The sequence below is a fragment of the Pelodiscus sinensis genome, chromosome 2 (assembly GCF_049634645.1).
Source record: "Pelodiscus sinensis isolate JC-2024 chromosome 2, ASM4963464v1, whole genome shotgun sequence".
NCBI classification, from domain to species: domain Eukaryota; kingdom Metazoa; phylum Chordata; order Testudines; family Trionychidae; genus Pelodiscus; species Pelodiscus sinensis.
The window spans coordinates 18,825,938-18,845,829 of record NC_134712.1 but is presented as its reverse complement, the minus strand read 5'-3'; the positions used below and the strand labels follow the sequence as shown (position 1 = coordinate 18,845,829).

Genomic DNA, 19,892 nt, shown 5'->3' with positions numbered 1-19,892 from the left:
ATTATTATTATACAAATGTATAACCTTCCTCTGAGCAGCAAGTATACAAATGTGAGATGAATCATATCACTAAGCAAACTGCCTGGCAATGAGAACAACTAACTAGTTTGGGTGCGCGCGCGCACACACACACACACACACACACACACACACACACACACACACACACACACACACACACACACACACACACACACACACACACACACACACACACACACACACACACACACACACACACACACACACACACACACACACACACACACACACACACACACACACCACAACACAACTGAAATTGCTGATACCTTTGCATCCAGGGTGCATAAGAATTAACATGGAAGAGTTTAGCCTCCAGGGAATAATTAAAATAACATCAGAAACAGTAGCTCATCCTTTTGAGAGAGACAGAAAATATATCACAGAGGGGGGAAGCCTGCTAGATAATGCAAATGCCATAGGGTCTTTTGTTCAACGATTAAACAGAGCTCTATTGTTCTGGATGTGCAATTCTCAAATTTCTACTTCCAAGGCTTGTAATCTCATATTTGCTCGCATCCTTTATGTTGTCAGAAAGAGAATTGTGTCTAAGGAGACTAACTAAAGAGAAATCTGTATTCCAGTCTAAAGAGTGCATCTTTATAATGTGCCCATCACTCAAATCTCATGTAAAGGAATAAAGAGAGGGTCAGGGGTCAGAATCCTGCATAGGTTGATGCACAGCAATATGAAGTTGCCAGCACAGAGATATGGTGATTTGCAGGAAGCAAACTGACATTGCTAATCCTACTCCTGGTGGCCACATTCCCGTGTTCACTAAAGCTATCATCACAACTGTCACACTCAATCTCAGGTGAGGTGACATCTGCACTACGATTAAGACAGCCACTGGAGGCCAGAGCCAGCTGATTCAAGCTAGCAGGGCTAGCTGTTAAATTGCAGTGTAGAGTCGTCGGCTAGGGATTCAATCTGGGCTCTGAGGATTACAGTGGATAAGAAGCTGGATACGAGTCAACAGTGTGCCAGTGTAGCCGAGAAGGCTAATGACATATTAGGGTGCATTAGGAGGAGCATTGCCAGAAGATCTAGGGAAGTGATTATTTGGCACTGGTGAGGCCACGTCTGGAGTACTGTGTCCAATTCTGGGCCGCGCATTACAGAAAGGATGTGGACACATTGGAGAGAATCCAGCAGAGGGCAACCAAAATGATTAGGGAGTTGGAGCACATGATTTATGACAGTGGTCCCCAACCTTTTGAGGTTGTCTGGCGCCAGGGGGCGTGGCCGTTCGCCCGCCGGGCGCCAGGGGGTGGGGACACTTGCACGCCCAGGGGCAGCTCCCCCCCATAGCCGCATGCCCGGGGCCGGGGCCCCCCCATAGCCACGTGCCCGGGGCCCCCCCATAGCCACGCGCCCGGGGCTGCCGCTCCCCCCCCCCGCAAGCGCCGCGCGCCCAGGGCTTCAACCCCTCCCCCCCCGCAAGCGCCGCGCGCCCGGGGCCGGCGCTTCCCTCCCTCCTTCCCCCCCCGCAAGCGCCGCGCGCCCGGGGCCGACGCTCCCCGCAAGCGCCGCGCCATGTGCCCGGGACCAGGCCAGCCCCGAGCACCTGGCAGGCGCATGCAAATGCCCCCGCGGGCGCCATGGCGTCTGCGGGCACCGTGTTGGGGACCACGGATTTATGAGGAGAGGCTGAGGGATTTGGGTGTAGTTAGTCTACAGAAGAGAATAGTGAAGGGGAACTTGATAGAAGCCTTCCTACCTGAAATGGTGGGTTGTTCGAAAGAATGGGGAAAGGCTGTTCTCTGTGGTGACAGACGACAGAATAAGAACAATGGTCTCAAGTTGCAGTGGGGGAGGTCTAGGTTGGATATTAGAAAATATTATTTCACCAAGATGGTGGTGAAGCACTGGAATGGGTTACCTAGGGAGGTGATGGAATATCCATCCCTACAAGTTTTTAAGTCCTGGCATGACAAAGCCCTGGCTGGGATGATTTAGTTGGGATTGGTCCTGCTTTTAGCAGAGGGTTGGACTCAATGACCTCCTGAGGTCTCTTCCAACCTAAGTCTATGAATCTATGACTTTCCCACCCTCCCAAATCCATATCCCTATACTGACATTAAACAGACCCTTTGACTGAACCCAGAAAGCCTGTGCCACTTGACACAGGCCAGTCTCAGGTATTTACATGCAGCATAAACATACCCAGAGAGGCCAAAGAGAGTGGCATGTAGAGACTCAAATGCCTTTCTTCTCAAGAGGTGGCCTCAACAGGCTTCAGATGGGATGTGGAACGGGAGCTGCCTATATAGTAATTTTATTTGGGCAACATCTTCTGGGTCACCACTATGAACCTATGTTAAATAAAAGGTGAGCTACTCAATTCTAATGATCTTCTACTTATTTTTCCTATAGCTGCTTTATGACAAACAGATTAAAATAAAACAAATATTGGTAAATTACAACGGAAACATCTCTTTGGCAACTGTTGCTAACCAACAGATTCACCAAGGGGAAAAAAGCCCTTTTGTTGTGGTTACTACAGAAGTATGGTTATGCACCAACTACCAATTTATCACAACATAACTGAATTAGACTGAAAGGGGATTTCCAACCATAGGAAGATGGGCTGTATTAAGAAGCAACCACAAACCATAACATTAGCCGCCTATTTGAAAAGTCGTTCTCTCGCACTCCCTCTGTCCAATAAATTAGCAAAATGAAATAATGCATCTTCACAGCTCCCCAAGAAATTGGATTTGTAAAGGTTTTAACATTCCAATTCCATCATTTTAACACTTGTAACTCAAGACCAATTCAAAAAAAACAGACATTTTGTTTCCAGTCCTTGAAGGAACAATATGTGGGTAGATGCCTGTACTTACATGGAATCCAATAAAGTTAAAGGGGCACTACATGGACACAGGAGTCTACCCATATGCATCAGGGCCTCAGATGCTATAGTGCTAAGAGTATTAGAAATAAGTACATCAGAAACACTGCTTCTGCTATTGATTACATTGCAGTGCATACCTCATGCTCACTCTTCCTCTACTTCCACCAACAAGGTTTCTGACTGTGTTGCTGAATAGATTTACATTTTTAATCAGGAGGGGTGTCAAGCTCTTCCTTACTATACATCTGTGGATTCTTCTTTGCACTGCCTCCCAAACATTCATGGGATTCTTTTAAAATAACAAACCCCTGCAATTAAATGTATTCATTTCTGCTTCCTGAATACAAATTGCTACTGCAGACTAACCCATTTCTTGACTGCATTTCAACCTCTTTTGAAAAGACAGACAGCTTCATAAAAAAAACCCACACTTCAATTTAGGGAAACAGCATCTATTTATACACCATATTGTACAAAGCACCATGGGCTAGGTGGCCATGTGGGTTGCCATAGTGATTATTTTATCTATCAAACTGAAAATCTCCCTTCAGTGTGAAGTAGAAAGGTAGCACTAATTTTGATTGCTTGAATCCCAAGATAGCTTTAGACTTAACCTTAAGGAAAAATACACACACAAAAAAAAAATCTAACCATAATCAAGAGAAAATTATAAGAACATAGCATTAAATCTCTTGTATTTTGGATGTAGTTTAACCTTAAATCCATAAAGACAAGGACTCAGGTCTTGACCCATTCCATTCTTACCCCATACTGATGAGTACCACAGAGCTCAAGACAGGTATGCAGCTCACTGTCTTTAACCCTGCACTTTATCTATGCACAAGAGATGAAAAGACAAGGACATTGCCTTCACTATGTGTTTTCTTAATTCTGCAGATTTAGTATTAAAAATAATATCAATAAAAATTAAGTAATACATGAGTTGCTATTACAGAACACAGATTGTATGTAAATATATATTCAATTATGTACTGTATTAAGTATTTTTAAAATACCCACAAAGGATTTTTTATTGCATGCACTGGTAGCTTGAAAAAAAAATAAATATTGCTTTTTCTTCTGCTTGATTTATATCTTACAAATATGATGCGTTTAAAATCTGATCATCCCAGGGTTTTATTTAGGAGTAGCTAGGAAGGACAGGGATGCTCATTTTAAGTTCTAGGCCCTTTTTGGAAGGTCCATCTTTAAAACAAAGGTTTTCTTTATTCTAATATCACCAAAGTTAAATAGATGTTAATGAAAAAATGACTAACTCCTCTCCCCCTCATTAGCTCTACTTTTACTCCCATGATTCTTGTGATGTCATCATTTATACTAGCTCTCCAGTCATTGGAGAGACTACCAGAAAGCCGGGCAAAAACAGGGGTAAGTTTTTTGGGAAAATTACATTTTTTTTCTGTGCCCATCTGTATAGCTGGTTCAAAGTTTATGCTCTAAAGCAAAGGTGTGATTGAACACAGATAGGCATACCCATGTTAACTTTCATCTATCCACCACATTTAATAATAGCAGTGTAAATGCTGCACAAAATTTCAGCACTGGCTAGCAACTAGAGTATGCAACATGGGTCCCTGGAAATAGGTCTGCATTGCAGCTGGAGGACATCATTGGGAACATCACAGCATGGGCAGACACACAGATTAGCTGCGCTCTGATCCTGGGAGTAGGTGGGCTTGCATTTAGCATCCAACCCATGCTATCACCCATCCCACAACATTCACACTGCTATTTTTAGCACACTGTCTACCTGGCCTGGAAGGCAAGCTCTCAGCTGCAACACAGACATACCCTAAGGGTCAGTTTTGCTCTCCAATGCTACTCCTCAAGGGCATTGACACCTCTAATACCAAATCCTATCCCACCATCGGGACACCATTTCTGAGACGCATCTCACTGGAATTCTAATATAAATCTCATGTTTCACTCCTCACAAACGGCTGTAGAATGAAGGGGACTGAGAGCTGACATTTTCAAGTATATTGTACTGTACATGGCAAAGGAATGTGAATTCCTTGCAGGGCATGTCAAATTGAAACAAGGCCTCTGAGTTGCATCATCATACACTGAATCAGAATGTCCTCAGAAGAGCTTTCGGAGTTACTGTATAATTAAACCATTCTGAGCCACACTTACCTGCCAATGGCACATACTCCTGCTACATGTATTAAAACCACTTCAAATGCAGTTAGGAAAAAAGCTAAATGCGAAGTGGATACTGGAGCACTCATTAACAACCATACTTTCAAGATCAATTGTTAGCACCCGCATAATCACAAAGCTTTTAAATTCTCTAAGTCTTCTAAATTTATACCCACGAAAACGAAGGAGAAGGCAGGAAGACATTGGCACTTAATATATTCAGGCTCCCCTATGAATATTCAATAAAGCAGATTTAAAAGATAACATCAGTAATAATTCTGAAGCTATAAAACATTAGGCTAACGTCACTACTCCTCTCCCACCTTCATTTTCAAGTTTTTAAATCCACTGCCAGTCGGAAAGCACATCAAAATATAGTAAAGGCAAAGAGAAAATTAGTGTTTGTACAAAGCAAAGAAACCAACTTATCCACGCTAAAACTGCACAAAAACAAATACATATTATATTTACAACTATACTGCTTTGAACATTTTAGCATTCTCTTGCTATGAGAGGACAGCAGGAATATGTAAACCTTTTAATGAAAGGACAATATTTATATAAGGCTGAGTCAAAAGAGACCCAGTGTCTGTCCATTTTTTCTTCAGTGATTTGAACTAAGATGCAATAACACTGAACTAACTTATGAAAACAAGGAAGTGACTAAACCAATCTAGTTTTTCCTTTCTCCATCCTCAGCAAAATGCAAAGTAAGCCAATAATAGTGCCTAAAAATGCACTTATGTGGTGTGTTTGCATAAGTAGATCTCAACACACTTTTGCCATCTTTTAATCCATTTAGCCTCACAACACGCCTGGTGAGGTAGGGCAGTGCTATTTTGTCTAGTTTAAAGACGGGGAACTGCAACACAGATGTGCTAAATGACTTGCCCAAAGTCACACAGGATCCTTGCAGCAGAGTAGATTATTGACCTGAGGTCTCCCAAGTCCTAAGTTACTACCCACACTACTAGCCTATTTTTCCCCTCCTCGGGAAGCAGTAAGAATTAATTTGAAGTTTTAGTAAGTTATTAGTAACTCAGGCAAAGCATTTTAACAGAGCTCCTATAAATAATGTTGGATGAAAAAGTAACACGTTGTTACACAAAAAGACTGACCTATGCTTGGCTGTACAATGGCTCTATTCTTAATTTCCCTGGGAAAATACCAATGGCTAGATCAGTTCGCACATGTCACCAGAACTGTTGAAATGTATATATGCAATGTGTAGCTTTATTTAAAACTTAGTTAACAAAAGACTGCACAAATAATATGAACCTAAATAATTATTTGCACTATTTATGAAACATATTCTTTATAAATAAAAAAAATCTGTATCGGAGGTATTTTTTCTGCCAAAAAGCTTTAAATGAGGGAGTTAAAAAAATAAAATAAAAACACCATGATACAGACCTCAGTTCAGCAAGATATTGAGACTTATACCAAACTGACAAAAGTCATCTATTGGAGAGGGTTGATGAGACACACAGGAAATATTTTGGGGAGGTGGGAGGAGAAATTGCTTTTCAGAGTGGGATGGGGAGTGGTTTTATTTTATTAAATTTACCTTGTCCATTAATACATTATTGCCATGCGTTGGTTTAGGATGAAATTTACAAAACACTCAGCATCAGCTCACCTACTCCCACTGCAGCCAAAAGGATTTTCAACAGGAGCAGTTATGCCAGTGTTGAGCATTTCTGGATATCCCATTCCTAAATGCCAGTGGCTAACGATACTCAATATTGACAAGGAGTCCCGTGGCACCTTATAGACTATCAGATACATTGGAGCATAAGCTTTTGTGGGCAAAGACCCACTTCGTCAGATGTACGTAGTGGAAATTTCCACCGGCAGGTATAAATATGCAGGCCAGAATAAGGCTAGAGATAATGAGGTTAATTCAGTCAGGGAGGGTGAGGCCCCCTTCTAGCTCCTGATCTGGAGGTGTGAACACCAGGAGAAGAGAAACTGTTTTTGTAGTTGGTTAGCCATTCAGAGTTTTTGTTTAATCCTAAACTGATGGTGTCAAATTTGCAGATCAACTGTAGCTCATTTGAATTTGACACCATCAGTTTAGGATTAAACAAAGACTGTGAATGGCTAGCCAACTACAAAAACAGTTTCTCCTCTCTTGGTGTTCACATCTCCAGATCAGCAGCTAGAAGTGGACCTCACCCTCCCTGACTACATTAACCTCATTATCTCTAGCCTTATTCTGGCCTGCATATTTATACCTGCCTCTGGAAATTTCCACTACATGCATCTGACGAAGTGGGTCTTTGCCCATGAAAGCTTATGCTCCAATACATCTGTTAGTCTATAAGGTGCCACAGGACTCCTTGTCGCTTTTGCAGATCCAGACTAACACGGCTACCCCTCTGATACTTGATACTCAATATATTACTATTTACTGTTATTTTATTGCATATTTAATCACTCAGGGCACTCGGTGCTTATACTGTATAATGTTTGTTTTTTAAACTGTGATGACAAAATAACTTTCACCCATTCTTTCAGCCGGACAATTCACACGCTTTAAATTAGGTCCTAGCATAGTGCTGAACTAGGGCCATAAGTTTTACACATTAACTAATCTTCCCATAAACTCTGGGTAAAAATTCTCTTCTAGTAAGGCTGGGGAAGAAAAGGGAGAGGGCCTGAGCCTGGAAGTTTCTTAAGACAGTCCACTCCTACTGAAGTCAGGGGGGGCACGCAGCACTCCTCCCAGGATGGTCCCACAACCAGTGCATCTAGACAAGACTAAATTGTAAATATTTAAAATGCATAGTTGAACCAATTTATCCAGCACCCTTTAAATGTACCTTTTATCCTAGGCTATGCAAGCCCAATGGCCTTAGGAAGGCCATTCTGTATCAGTTTCGGAGATGGAACTCAGAATATGGTGTACTTGGCTCACTACCTGTGGTCAAGCCACCAGACCACACCACCTCCTTAAAGTGACATAAATCTGTCATACAATACAGTGTTCTACTACTCGAGTTCACATGCTTTTATAGCATATTCTATATCCGGAGCATAAATATAACAATTCATGGCAACACACCACTTTTATTGCACCTGTTAGATGGACAGTGTTCTTTCATTAATCGGTTCATTTAACAGCTGAATGTTTCTGCTCACAAGTCAGGTGTAAGCATCATCAGTATTAAAAACCTTCCAAGTTAGCGCCTTTCCCAAAAATGAACAGAGCAGCTCATGCCACAATGAGCTATTGTTTTGATATACCAACTCAGTACAACTGCAATTAATCACTTCACACTCAGTGGGTCTTTGTACCCTAAAAGGCAGCAAGTGAGGAGGGATGGTATAGCCCAGTACTGTGTACTGGCGCACTCTGCCCTGTGATTCCACTATTTTACAGGCTCCCACTAGAACTCTCCACCTCAAACAGTCCCAATATGAATATAAAAAAATCGTGCCACTAGCAAAACCTGCAAAGCTAAAGTAAAGAGAAGGCAAGTGGCCAAGGAGACCAGCAGTTCTTAAACTGTGGGTCAGGACCCCTAAGTGGATCACAACCCCATTTTAATGGGGTCACCAGGGCTGGCGTTAGACTTGCTGGGACATAGGGCCAAAGACAGAGACCAACCATTCACGGCCAAAACCAAAGAATGAGCCCCGCTGCCTGGTTCATAACTGAAGCCCAAAGGCTTCAACTTTGTCAGTGGGGCTTCTGCTTTAGACTTGGGGTGCAGGGCTCAGGTTACAACCCTCCTCCCCTTCATCTGGGGTTGATGGCAAACTTTTGCCCCCCACCCTTCCGAGGGTGTCAGGAAGGTGCAGGCTTCGGTACTCATTCCTCGAGTCATGTAGTAATTTTTGTTGTCAGAAGAAGGTCATAGTGCAATGAAGTTTGAAAACAACTGAGATAGGTAGATAGGGAGGGAATTAACGGGACTTTGGGATAGCAGATCTCAAGTATCATCAAAAGTTAGCAGGAACAAGAAAAGTCTTGATTCAGTGCTATACTTCATGGAAATGAAGTGAAAAACTACCTACTGCCGATCATCCTCAGGTTTCTGAAAAGGTATTAGGTTTTCCTCTGTATATGTGAGTATGTATGGAAATATTTATATATTATACATACATACCATCCTTCTTCCCTCTGAAACAAAGGCTGATGCAAGCAGATGGATGAGTAGCCAGAGAGGGCTACTGCTGACTGACTGTGATAAAATGCTTTCATCAGCTAGAACACTGGGCCTTAAAATAACACGACACTTCCAGTAAAACAGTAAGAGATTACAAATAAAAAACAGTGCACAGCTTTACAACAATTTAATCACATTACTCCCCATTAGGGAATAATGCTGTCTCTCTGAAATAGGCAGGTGGATCAGCATTTTTATTTAAAGCTACCGAACAAGTATTTGTTCATACAATAAGACAACGTACACCTACAATTCACAGTGTGCCAAGTTGCTAAACTTTCTGTCAAGTGTTACACAAGATTCATGCATATTTCCTTATAGTTTACCCCAAACATTTGCATACAAATTAACATTACAGGCAGTCCCCGGGTTACATGGATCCGACTTACATCGGATCCCTACTTACAAACGGGGTGAGGCAACCCTGCACTAGCTGCTTCCCCCCAGCAGACCAGGGAGACGCAAAGCTAGTGCCCCCCTCCCCCCAGCAGACCAGGGAGACGTGGAACAGCTTTTCTCAGCAGACACCTCAGCTTGAGAATAAAGGACTTGAGGGAAGTGAGGTGTGGGAGAATAAAACCGAGCTCTGGAGAAATGTTTGGCTAGAGTTTCTCCTACAATATGTACCAGTTCCGACTTGCATACAAATTCAACTTAAGAACAAACCTACAGTCCCTATCTTGTACGTAACCCGGGGACTGCCTGTATACATATACTCTCTTCATATATTTAAAACATAAAATCAAACTTCGTTAACTTCAGTTAATGTAAACAAACAGGGTAAAAATGTTTATAAACTACCCTTGTTTTTGCTGAATTAGGTATAATCTATACCATTAGCAACCACCAGAGATTAAAAAAAATACACAATTTATAAAGGATAAAATATGCAGAAACAACATTTAGTACAGTATTGTCTTAAATCCCACATATCAAATTAATAACTCCTGCAGAGGCAAAACCACAAGCAGGCAATGAATCCCCAAATCACAAAATACGGGTGAGGGGGGAAAAATCATCAGTATTTTTAAGACAGATTTCACTTAAGCCAAGTCTATACTGGCACTTCACAGCACTGTAAATTTCTGGCTCAGGGGTGTAAAAACACCCCCACCCCCTGAGCACAGCAAGTTACAGCTCTGTAAAAACGCAAGTGTGAACCAAATTACAGCACTGGGAGCTATACTCTAAGCACTCACTGTTAGTGATGCCCCTCCTGGAGATGGATTACACAGAGTGCTGGGAGACCTCTCTCTCAGTGCTCCTGCTGTGGCCACACTTTCAGTCTGAAGTGCTGCCATGGCTATGCTTTAAATTAAGTGTAGATAAAGCCTGAAAAACTATTACTTTTATGAACATGTTGGATGAAACCCTGACCTCAGTGAAGACATAGGAGTTTTACTACTGATTTTACCAGGACTGGAATTTCATTCCATCTACACAGCAAATGCTACAAGGAGTTATATTAAAACAAAAGACAGAACTATGCAGCACTTTAAAGACTAACAAGATGGTTTATTAGGTGATGAACTTTCGTGGGCCAGACCCACTTCCTCAGATCAAATTGTGGAAGAAAATTGGCATGCCCATATATACCAAAGGGATACAATAAAAAAAAAGTGAACACATAAAATTGACAAATCAGATTTTAGAACAGGAGGAGGGTGAGGTTAGTGTCTGAGATAATGATATTAGGGGTGATAATTGGGGAAGCTATCTTTGTAATGGGTAAGGTAGTTAGCATCTTTGTTAAGGCCCATTCGTAAAGTGTCAAATTTAAGCATGAATGACAGTTCTGAGACTGTATGCATTAATATCACCAGGGCTCGACAAATTAGTCAATCTACTCTCCCGGGGCAAATAGATTTTAAGCCAGCACAGCGCCGCAGCGCGATCAGCACATGTTCAGCGTGCCAAACCGCACGGCTGGCAAGCAGAGTTCGCCACTGCTTGACAAGCCCTGAATATCACCATACAAGAGATAAGACATTCCTTCATCTAAGCTTAGCAGAATGCAAATATTAGCTTTTAAAAACAAATATCTGGTTTCTCAGAGTTATCACATAGTGTCCTTAACACTTGCTGAAGTTGCTACTACTGCTCTCAGAAGTGTGGCTTAGATAGTTAGCACATTGCTAATTAGACTTTATACTTCTCTTCATTAAGGAGGTAGTACTGCTACAAGTTAGAACCTAGCACAGATTTATTAGGACCAAACCAAAAAAACCCCAAAGACAGACACTACAAACAACTTGATAAAGTACATTCACTTTGGAATAGCTCTTCAACAACAGAGCCCTTTTGGACCGGGCAGCCATGGAGATCACCCTGCCCTGAAGGGCAGGGGCAGATGACCGTTCTGTGGAGCCCCGGGCAGCATAATTCCGCAGGGCCCCCCCTTTGCCACGGCGCATGCGCGGCGGCGCCATGGCGCATGCGCGGGGCTTTCTGAAGCGCGGGGCCCGGGGCGGCCGCCCCTGCTGAAGGGACATGAGAACTCTTGTGGCCTTGGTCAGTTTTCATCTAGCACTCCACAGACAAGCAGCCTTTTGCTCCCCCATTCACCCAGGGGTCCGGCAGCATTGTAAGCTGCACTGTTTATAATTGTCTACTCCTGGACAAATTTGTACAGTCAACCCATATGAAGTTGGACATCCCTCATTTCCTGCGGGAGGCAAGGTGAACCAGTTTTGGAGCCTAATTAACAGATTAAGGAAAAATTATAGAGTATAGAAGGGGTGTGAGAATAAAGGAAAATTGTTCTAAAATGAAGGGACAGGCAACTTCTTCAAATGTCCAGGAACTAGGGCTTAAAAACAAACAAACAAACTACAGGCCATATCCTCTGTTGATACAAGTCAGCACAGTTCCATTGTTTTTAGTGAACCTACACTGATTACCAACAGCTGAGGATCTGGCTTTACATCTCTTTTAAACTTATTTATGGGATAAAAGTGTCAGTGTGAGAATGAACACAGATTTCAATATATCTGCAATTAAAATATTCATCACTAGCATGTAATTCAGAGAGCAATTAAGAAATATTCAAAATGATTTATGTCAAACAAATCTAAATTATGGGTCTCCATTGCTCAAAAAAAATATTTCCAAACCATCTCATTCTACATATTCAAACTAGGACCCATCAAACAGATGTCTACCAGATCTGCCTCTCAATGGTAACAAGTTGGGGGAAGGGGTTATTACCACAAATGGTATAAACTGCACACAGCATTCTGTTAAACTAAATATTGACACATCTGCTTACCACGTGTGTTGGTAGCCATGTCAGCCACTTTCTGAAAGGCATCCAAAAACGCAGCAGCTGCTACTACTGTAGTCCTGAAATGCAATCAGATAACAAAACATTAGCTATGTCTCATTGCTGCCTATTTAATTACTGTCAAAAATGTTTAGGTTTATATAGGAACTAGTGGGAACTTACAGGGACAACAATATAACAAATCCCCCTCTATTTTACATTCAAATTTAGCCCTAGCCCTCTTTTGCTTTCATTTCTTAATCTCTTCCTTGCTTTGTGTTGTTACTATGGACCGTGTTGCAGTCATGCTAATGCTGTACTGTGAATTGCACAGGACAGGTGTTACTTCAAAAAGATGCAGCCAGCCGCTTCTAGTGAATTTCATCTGATGAATCAATATTAAAGCCAACACAAAAAGAATCTAAACAAATTATAACACACTAATTAAACCAAAAATTAAAGCCACTACTATTTTCAGGAGACACTTGTATGTTATAAGATAAATATGGAAATTTAAATAAGCTCTGTAGCCCTAGTCAAATCCTATTCTAAGCACATCATTTGAGTTCTCATTTGAAGTGTGCCACTTTCCCAATAACTGAGAGAGAACAGGACGGTACTTTCGAAAAGATCTCTCCCATGATCTGTTCTGGGACCAGTGAGAAAAGGAAAATATCCACACTAAGTGATTTCTCTCTATTCTACAGTTCCACTAGAGCAGGACCAATGATTATATCATTCTCCTCGACAGGCAAATCAGCAACCAATCACAATCTTCAGTCTTAGTTGCCGAGCCAACTAGATCCTCCCCCGCTTTTGCCTCCAGAACTAAACTAATTGTATTACCAGAACTATATATAAACATGTACCACAATAAAATTGCACCTGATGAGTATTCATGGGAGAACTAGTGCAAAGAAAAAAAAAAGAGTTATTAGTAAGAAGCCTGTTTTGTACTAGGGATGTGAGTAGTCGAGTAGTTTATTACTTGCTTCCACCACTGCCTCTGTATCAGTGGCTGCAAGGGAGGAACAGGAGCCGGTGATGGGGGGGGGGGGGGGGGAGTCAGCTTAAAAGCCAGTTCCCCCCAGCACTGTCTCCATGGTACCATGTGCCCCCCACCCTCCGCTGCTGCCTCTCTTAGAGGCAGCAGCGGGGGGAGAGGGGAATGTAGAGAAGGTTGCTGCAAAGCAATCTCTGGCCGCAGCTACCCCAAGCAACCACGAACAGGGGCTGCTCCAGCAGAAGCTCCTGTTTGCGGCAATCTGGGCTGGGCATGAGCAGGGACTGCTGGACCGGGCGCAGGCTAGGACTGAGCCAAGTTTGCTCAATGCTGCCTTATGATGATCCAGGACCGCTGCAGCTGTCTCAACTCACATCAGTAGGGGACCTACCCCTGCTGCATCTCTGCTGTTTAAATGTACTAGACAGGCTGCCTGCACACCCGGCACCTACTACATTTAAACTGCAGAGCCCCAGTAGGCATAGTGCCTGGAGCAGCGAGAGCCAGTACAGTGCACCTTCCCTTACTAACTAATCATTTAGTTGATACAAATTATAAATACATCCCCAATACACAGAAGAGAAGGCAGCAAAAGGCAGAAAAACCAACTGAAGAAAATTAATGCACTAGATACACCATACTGTCCCCCTCTTCCCAGCCCACCAACAGCCTTGACAGGAAGCGGGCACACCAAGCTATGAGGAATTCCCAAAGGGCACACCGTCCATAGGCAACGTCTCCGGATGAAAGCACAGAGGGTATGTCTACACTACAGTGCTAATTCGAACTAACGCATCTAGAACTAAAAACTAGTTCGAATTAGCGTTTTGCTAATTCGAACTAGCATGTCCACATTGAGTGGACACTGAACAGGGCTTAAGGATGGCCGGAAGCAGTGCTGGCAGGGCATCAGAGGAGGACTTAGAGCATGGAGATGCTGTCTCAGGCTAGCCGAGGGCTGTGCTTAAAGGGACCCGACCCCCACCCCGGACAGACAGTTCTCAGGGGTGCCCCGCTTGCAAAGCAGTCCTTGCTTGGATTGCCCGGACTACCCACACTGGGCACATCACACCACTCAGCCATCAGCCCGGCTGCACTTGCCGCAGGCTGCCATCTGGGGAGACGGGGCAATTGGGGGGCTGCAGGAGAGCTTCCACCCCCAGAAGCCCACAGAGCCAGCCCAGTCCTCCCCATCGGGGGCTCGTGCCCCATTCCTCCCTCACCTCCTTCCACTTACCCTTTCCTAGCCCCTCTTCTTGATGTACAAAATAAAGATAATGTGTCTTCCAAAATGGAATCTGTCTTTATTGAACAAAACTGGGGGAGACTGGGAAAAGGAGGTGGGAGAGGGGAAGAGAGAGGCTAGGAGAGGAGAGGGCAACTAAAATGATCAGGGGTTGGGAACAGGTCCCATATGAAGAGAGGCTAAAGAGACTGGGACTTTTCAGCTTAGAAAAGAGGAGACGGAGGGGGGACAGGATAGAGGTCTCTAAAAGCATGACTGGGGTGGAGAGGGTGCATACAGAAAAGTTCTTCATTAGTTCCCACAAAGAAGGACTAGAGGACACCAAAGGAAAGGAATGGGTAGCAGGCTTCAAACTAGTAAGAGAAAGTTGTTCTTCACAAAGCAAAGAGTTAACCTGTGGAACTCCTTGCTGCAGGAGGCTGTGAAGGCTACAACTAGAACAGAGTTTAAAGAGAAGTTAGATAAAGTCATGGAGGTTGGGTCCATGGAGTGGTATTAGCCAGGGGGTAGGAGTGGTGTCCCTGCCCAAAGTTTGTGGAAGGCTGGAGAGGGATGGCATGAGACAAATGGTTTGGGCACTGTCTTCGGTCCATCCCCTCCAGGGTCCCTAGGGTTGGCCGCTGTCGGCAGACAGGCTACTGGGCTAGATGGACCTTTGGTCTGACCCAGGACGGCCATTGTAAGCTCAGGGCTCAGGGTCGGGGGTCTCAGTGGACCCCCTTGATTATCATGCACACCTGCTCCTGGGTGGCCTGGCTGGCAGCTCTCCTGCCCTAGCCGGCCACTCTCCTGTGCCTAGTGCGGAGATCGTGGACGAGGTCCACGATGTCCGCACTAGCCCAGGAAGGTGCCCGCCTCTTGCGGTCCCGGGCAAGCTCCCGGGAGCCGCCAGCCTGGTCCCGGGAAGAGGGGGTGGGCTGGGGGACATCGGGTGGGTGGCTTTGTGCCGTGCCAGGTGCAGGGTCTGCTGGCTGGGTGCTGGCAGGCTTGCACCTGGCACGGGCACCGTAGACAGCCCGTGCCCCTTTAAGGGGTCCGGGGCCGGGAGGGGGGCAATAGAGTTTCCCTGGTGTTGGCCAGAGTGGCCACCAGGGAAACCTGGGGAGTGCTAGCCTCCCACTAGTTCGAATTAAGGGGCTACACACCCCTTAATTTGAGCTAGTAAGTTCGAACTAGGCTTAATCCTCGTAAAATGAGGTTTTCCTAGTTCGAACTAAGCGCTCCGCTAGTTCGATTCAAATTTGAACTAGCGGAGCGCTAGTGTAGCGCCTATGAATGTTAGTTCGAACTAACGTCCGCAGTGTAGACATACCCAGAGGCAGTATGTTGAAAACACTTCTGCAAAGACCACCAAGTGGGAGATTTGCACTTCTGCAGCTACTGCTGCTCGCCTGTTCTGCTTGGGAAGTGAACTAGATCAGCTTTCCAGGTTCAAAGGCCAATGAAAGCCTGCCAATTGCATACTTCAGATAAACAGTTTTATCAGTTTAGATAGCAAATCTAGCTGCTGGCGTCCCTTGATTTTCTTATCCTCAGAGAGAACGAATGTGGATTCCAATTTTCTAAATAAGTAGGTCTTGCGGGCTCTACGCATCACAGCTTTGTGCCAGAGCTTCCCCCCTCCCCCGCTTACAGTCTGGGCATCCTGATTTAAATGAAATTAGGACAGTACTTTAGGGATAACATGGAAACAGTGGCACAGCAATACTCTGCCCTGATGGACAGAGGGGCAAGGAGAAACACAGGCGAATGTAGTGAATTCCGTTCTCCCCAAAACCGCTGGAGAGATCACTCCAAACAAACCCCAAATGATTAAGATCTCTTTAAAGCAGTGTTTCTCAAACTGGTCCGCAAAACCACTCTGAGAAACCTGCTAACTGGCCACTCCAGTGTGTTTGTTTAATCGGCTTCATGGTGGGTCCCACTGGCTGCAGTTTGCTGTTTGCAGCCAAGGGGAGCTGCGGGAAGCAGCAGCCTGGCCCACGCCGCTTCCCGTGGCTCCCCTGGGCTGCAAACAGAGAACTGGAGCCATTGAGAGTGGCGAGGCTCCATGGCCGTGAAGCCGGTAAATAAACACACCAGAGCGGCTGGTTAGCGAGTTTCTCAAAACGGTTTTGCAGACCACTTTGGGAAACACTGCTTTAAAAAGATCCATCAATTTTACTGTGTCTCAGAACTCTCCTCATTCTGGCCTAAAGGCAGAACTCCATCGTAACCATGCCCATCAAATAAAAAAAATGTGAGGAGAAAGCTGTAAGAAAACTTGTCCACAGACAATAAAGACCATAACTGTAGAGAATGAATGGTTCTCCTGGGAGAGTTGAAACTGCACTACCATGTCAGATTTTATTTAATTCTCACTTCCCACACACCCTCAAAATACATGGGAACAAAAATGGTAGTATACAGTTGGGCTACAACCAGAAAAGAATTTGTCCTAGGAGCCTTCTTATTTTTCTGATCTGCGATCTGGGTTCGAAAGATGGCCTCAAATGGTCAACCCTGAGAGAAGGGTAAGAGAAAGGCTTCTCTAGCTAATTATTAATACTGATTCATGAATCTGGCTATTCTCACGTTTGGATTTTCCCAGTACTGTTTTCCTATTGCCAGACTCTTTCAAAATCATGTGTTATATTATCCTATGCAGACTGTTAGTAAGGAGGTACCACTTCTCTGATGAGACAACACTGGGGGGTTCTTCCTGATTCCAGCTTAGATTACATAAACTCCCCTTTGTCAGGGAAAGGAGCAGAGGCAAAAAAAAAAGTAACATTCATTAGGAGGAAGTGAATCTCCAAGCTGTCTGTGCATGGAGCTATAAAAGCATCTGGGAGAGAAATTTTCTTTGTAGAGTGTGGGTGGGAGAGAAAAAGGACTTTGCATAAGACCTATAAAATCGCTAGCTGAGCATTTGAGCTACAGTACCTATGGGCAAATACTTTTCCCCATCCCCTTCTAAACAAAATTACTGGAACAGAGAGGGTGCTAGAAATTGTCCCCTATCCTTCCAGTCCTCATCTACTACACCAGGGCCTAGATCTAGAAGCTCTGCCAACGGCTGCTGGCATCAGAGACTGTCCAGGCCAGAAGCATTGGCATGATGGCCTGAAGCTTTGTGGTGCTGCCAGATGACATTTCTCTTTCTGAGCAGCAGCAGGGCCATGCTGTAGAGCTGCAGACTGAGTACTTAGTCTCTTTTTGGGGGCAGAAGTGGAGTGTCCCTAGTCACTGCAGTCCATAAAGAAAATTAGTAAAACGTGGAAGAACTCTGAAAACCTGCAGTGAAAAGCCAGAAAAATGCACCGGGAAAGCAAAACAGGGGGCTAGGCCTGGCTAGATAGAGTGCCCCATTATATGAAGGCTCTTTTAGATTCTGCCCTTCCTGTCAAAAGAGAAGTTGCCCAAATGTCCAGAACTGGTGGCATCCAGGATGTGAGAAGAACTGGAGCAGTTTTGAAACAATCCCAACTGGGCAGATACACTGTACTTCTAAAATAAATGATTAAAAACTTCCAGTTTGCCCTGATTTATTTAACACACCTTAGCTTAAGGACATATTACACAATAACCGTTCAAATGCTTAGCCTTTGAAGACTTCACTCATTTTTCTTCGCTCCAAGAAGTAGCTTCCTGACCTCACTTTTGGTTGTGTGTCATTTCCTCCCCCACACTTGGCCAGAACCGTATTTGTATGTCCCCTACGCCTACAACCTTCCAAGCTGGGAAAGGTAGCAGAAGCAAGAAGCCAGGTAAGATTGGGGGTATTGGCTGCATGGAGGCGCTTCTGGAGATACAGAAGTGGGCCAAACTCTTCCCAAGAGTAAATATATATGGTTCTAGTTTCCAATCCATCCCATTCCATGACAAGACTTTAGGGAAAACTTGGAAACTGCCTAGACAACTTTTAAGAACTTTTAAAAACCCACGCGGATTCTTGCCAGCTGTGTGTTCCTTAAATCCAAAGTGGATTTAACAATGACCTGCAACTTGGAGTGACGCTTTGACACGATCCCGTAAAACCTTTCTGGCATTAAACACTCCCAACTCATGGTAAATGCCACATACTGGTATAAAACATGCCACATACTGGTATGAAAAAGCAGTATGTGGGGGCAAGTAAACCCACACTGACCAAAACAACAGCTTCCCAGCCCCACGGGCATGTTTCAAATCCTGTACCCCAGGACTACTGAGGGAGGAGAGACGGACAGGAAGAAAAAAAGAAGACAACTGAACACAAGCTTTAAAAATAAATATGTTCATAACTTAATAGGAGTCAAGGGAAGCATAGTTCCTCATTCTCTCCTTTTACTTCAGTAACAAAGGAGAAACCCATGTGGGATACCCACTGGGAGAGAAAGGCATGGAAAGAGCATCCCACATGCAGGCTACCAACCACATACAGGGTTTTTTGCGGGAAGTTTTTTTTTGAGAAGACACATATATCCAATTAGTTTACGACAGAACTATTCAACATGCAGCCCGCGCTACCTGCCTCAACGCTGAGGCTCCAGCAGCAGCACTGAGCTACGAGCCAAGCCACGCGGCTTTGAAGCAAGCCCCTTTTTCAGGGGCTGCAGGCTGGCAGGTGGGGCAGCAAGAGGCAGTGGCAGAGCATGCCTGCTGCATCTGTCACAGCAGCATTGCCTTCCTGCGAGCAGAGCCAAGTGGCACTGAGACAAGCCATGTCGGCACGTGGGCAGTGAGGCACATGGCAAGGCAGTGGCAGAGCTGGGCAGCAATAGAGCGAGGCAGCGGTGGAGCCAGGCAGCGAGTCCGGGGTGAGAGAGATCTGTGCTGGGGTTTGGGTAGGGTTACCATACATCCAGTTTTTCCCCGGACATGACCTTGTTTTCACATGTTAAATTGCCATCAGGACAGGTTTTTTAAAAGGCAAAAAATGTCCGGGATTATTTGCCCTGCAAAGGGGATTGGGAAGGAGGCGGCAGCACGTGTCTTCAGGGAACGTTCAGAGCCGCGCACCTGGACAATTCATGGCCGCTCTTCGCACAAGCCCCAGCGCCTGCAGGGAAAAGCGCATGGTTCCGAAGAGACCCAGGGCGTTACCCTCCACCTCACTAGATTTATGTCCCCGGCTCTGCGGGAGGGAAAGGGCATTGAGTTAGAGCAGAGAGGCTGGGGGT

The 19,892-nt window shown here is 44.6% G+C and overlaps 1 protein-coding gene across 8 annotated transcripts in view; it reads right to left on the bottom strand.

Annotated features, from left to right (window-relative positions):
* The window catches only part of MTSS1 (MTSS I-BAR domain containing 1), a 189,875-nt gene that overhangs the window by 140,846 nt on the left and 29,137 nt on the right, over positions 1–19,892 (bottom strand). For all 8 annotated transcript variants that reach the window (XM_075920153.1, XM_075920154.1, XM_006123574.4 and 5 more), the window contains exon 3: positions 12,506–12,579. In XM_075920153.1, the coding sequence (XP_075776268.1) occupies positions 12,506–12,579 (74 nt within the window). The remainder of the gene's footprint in view (positions 1–12,505; positions 12,580–19,892) is intronic.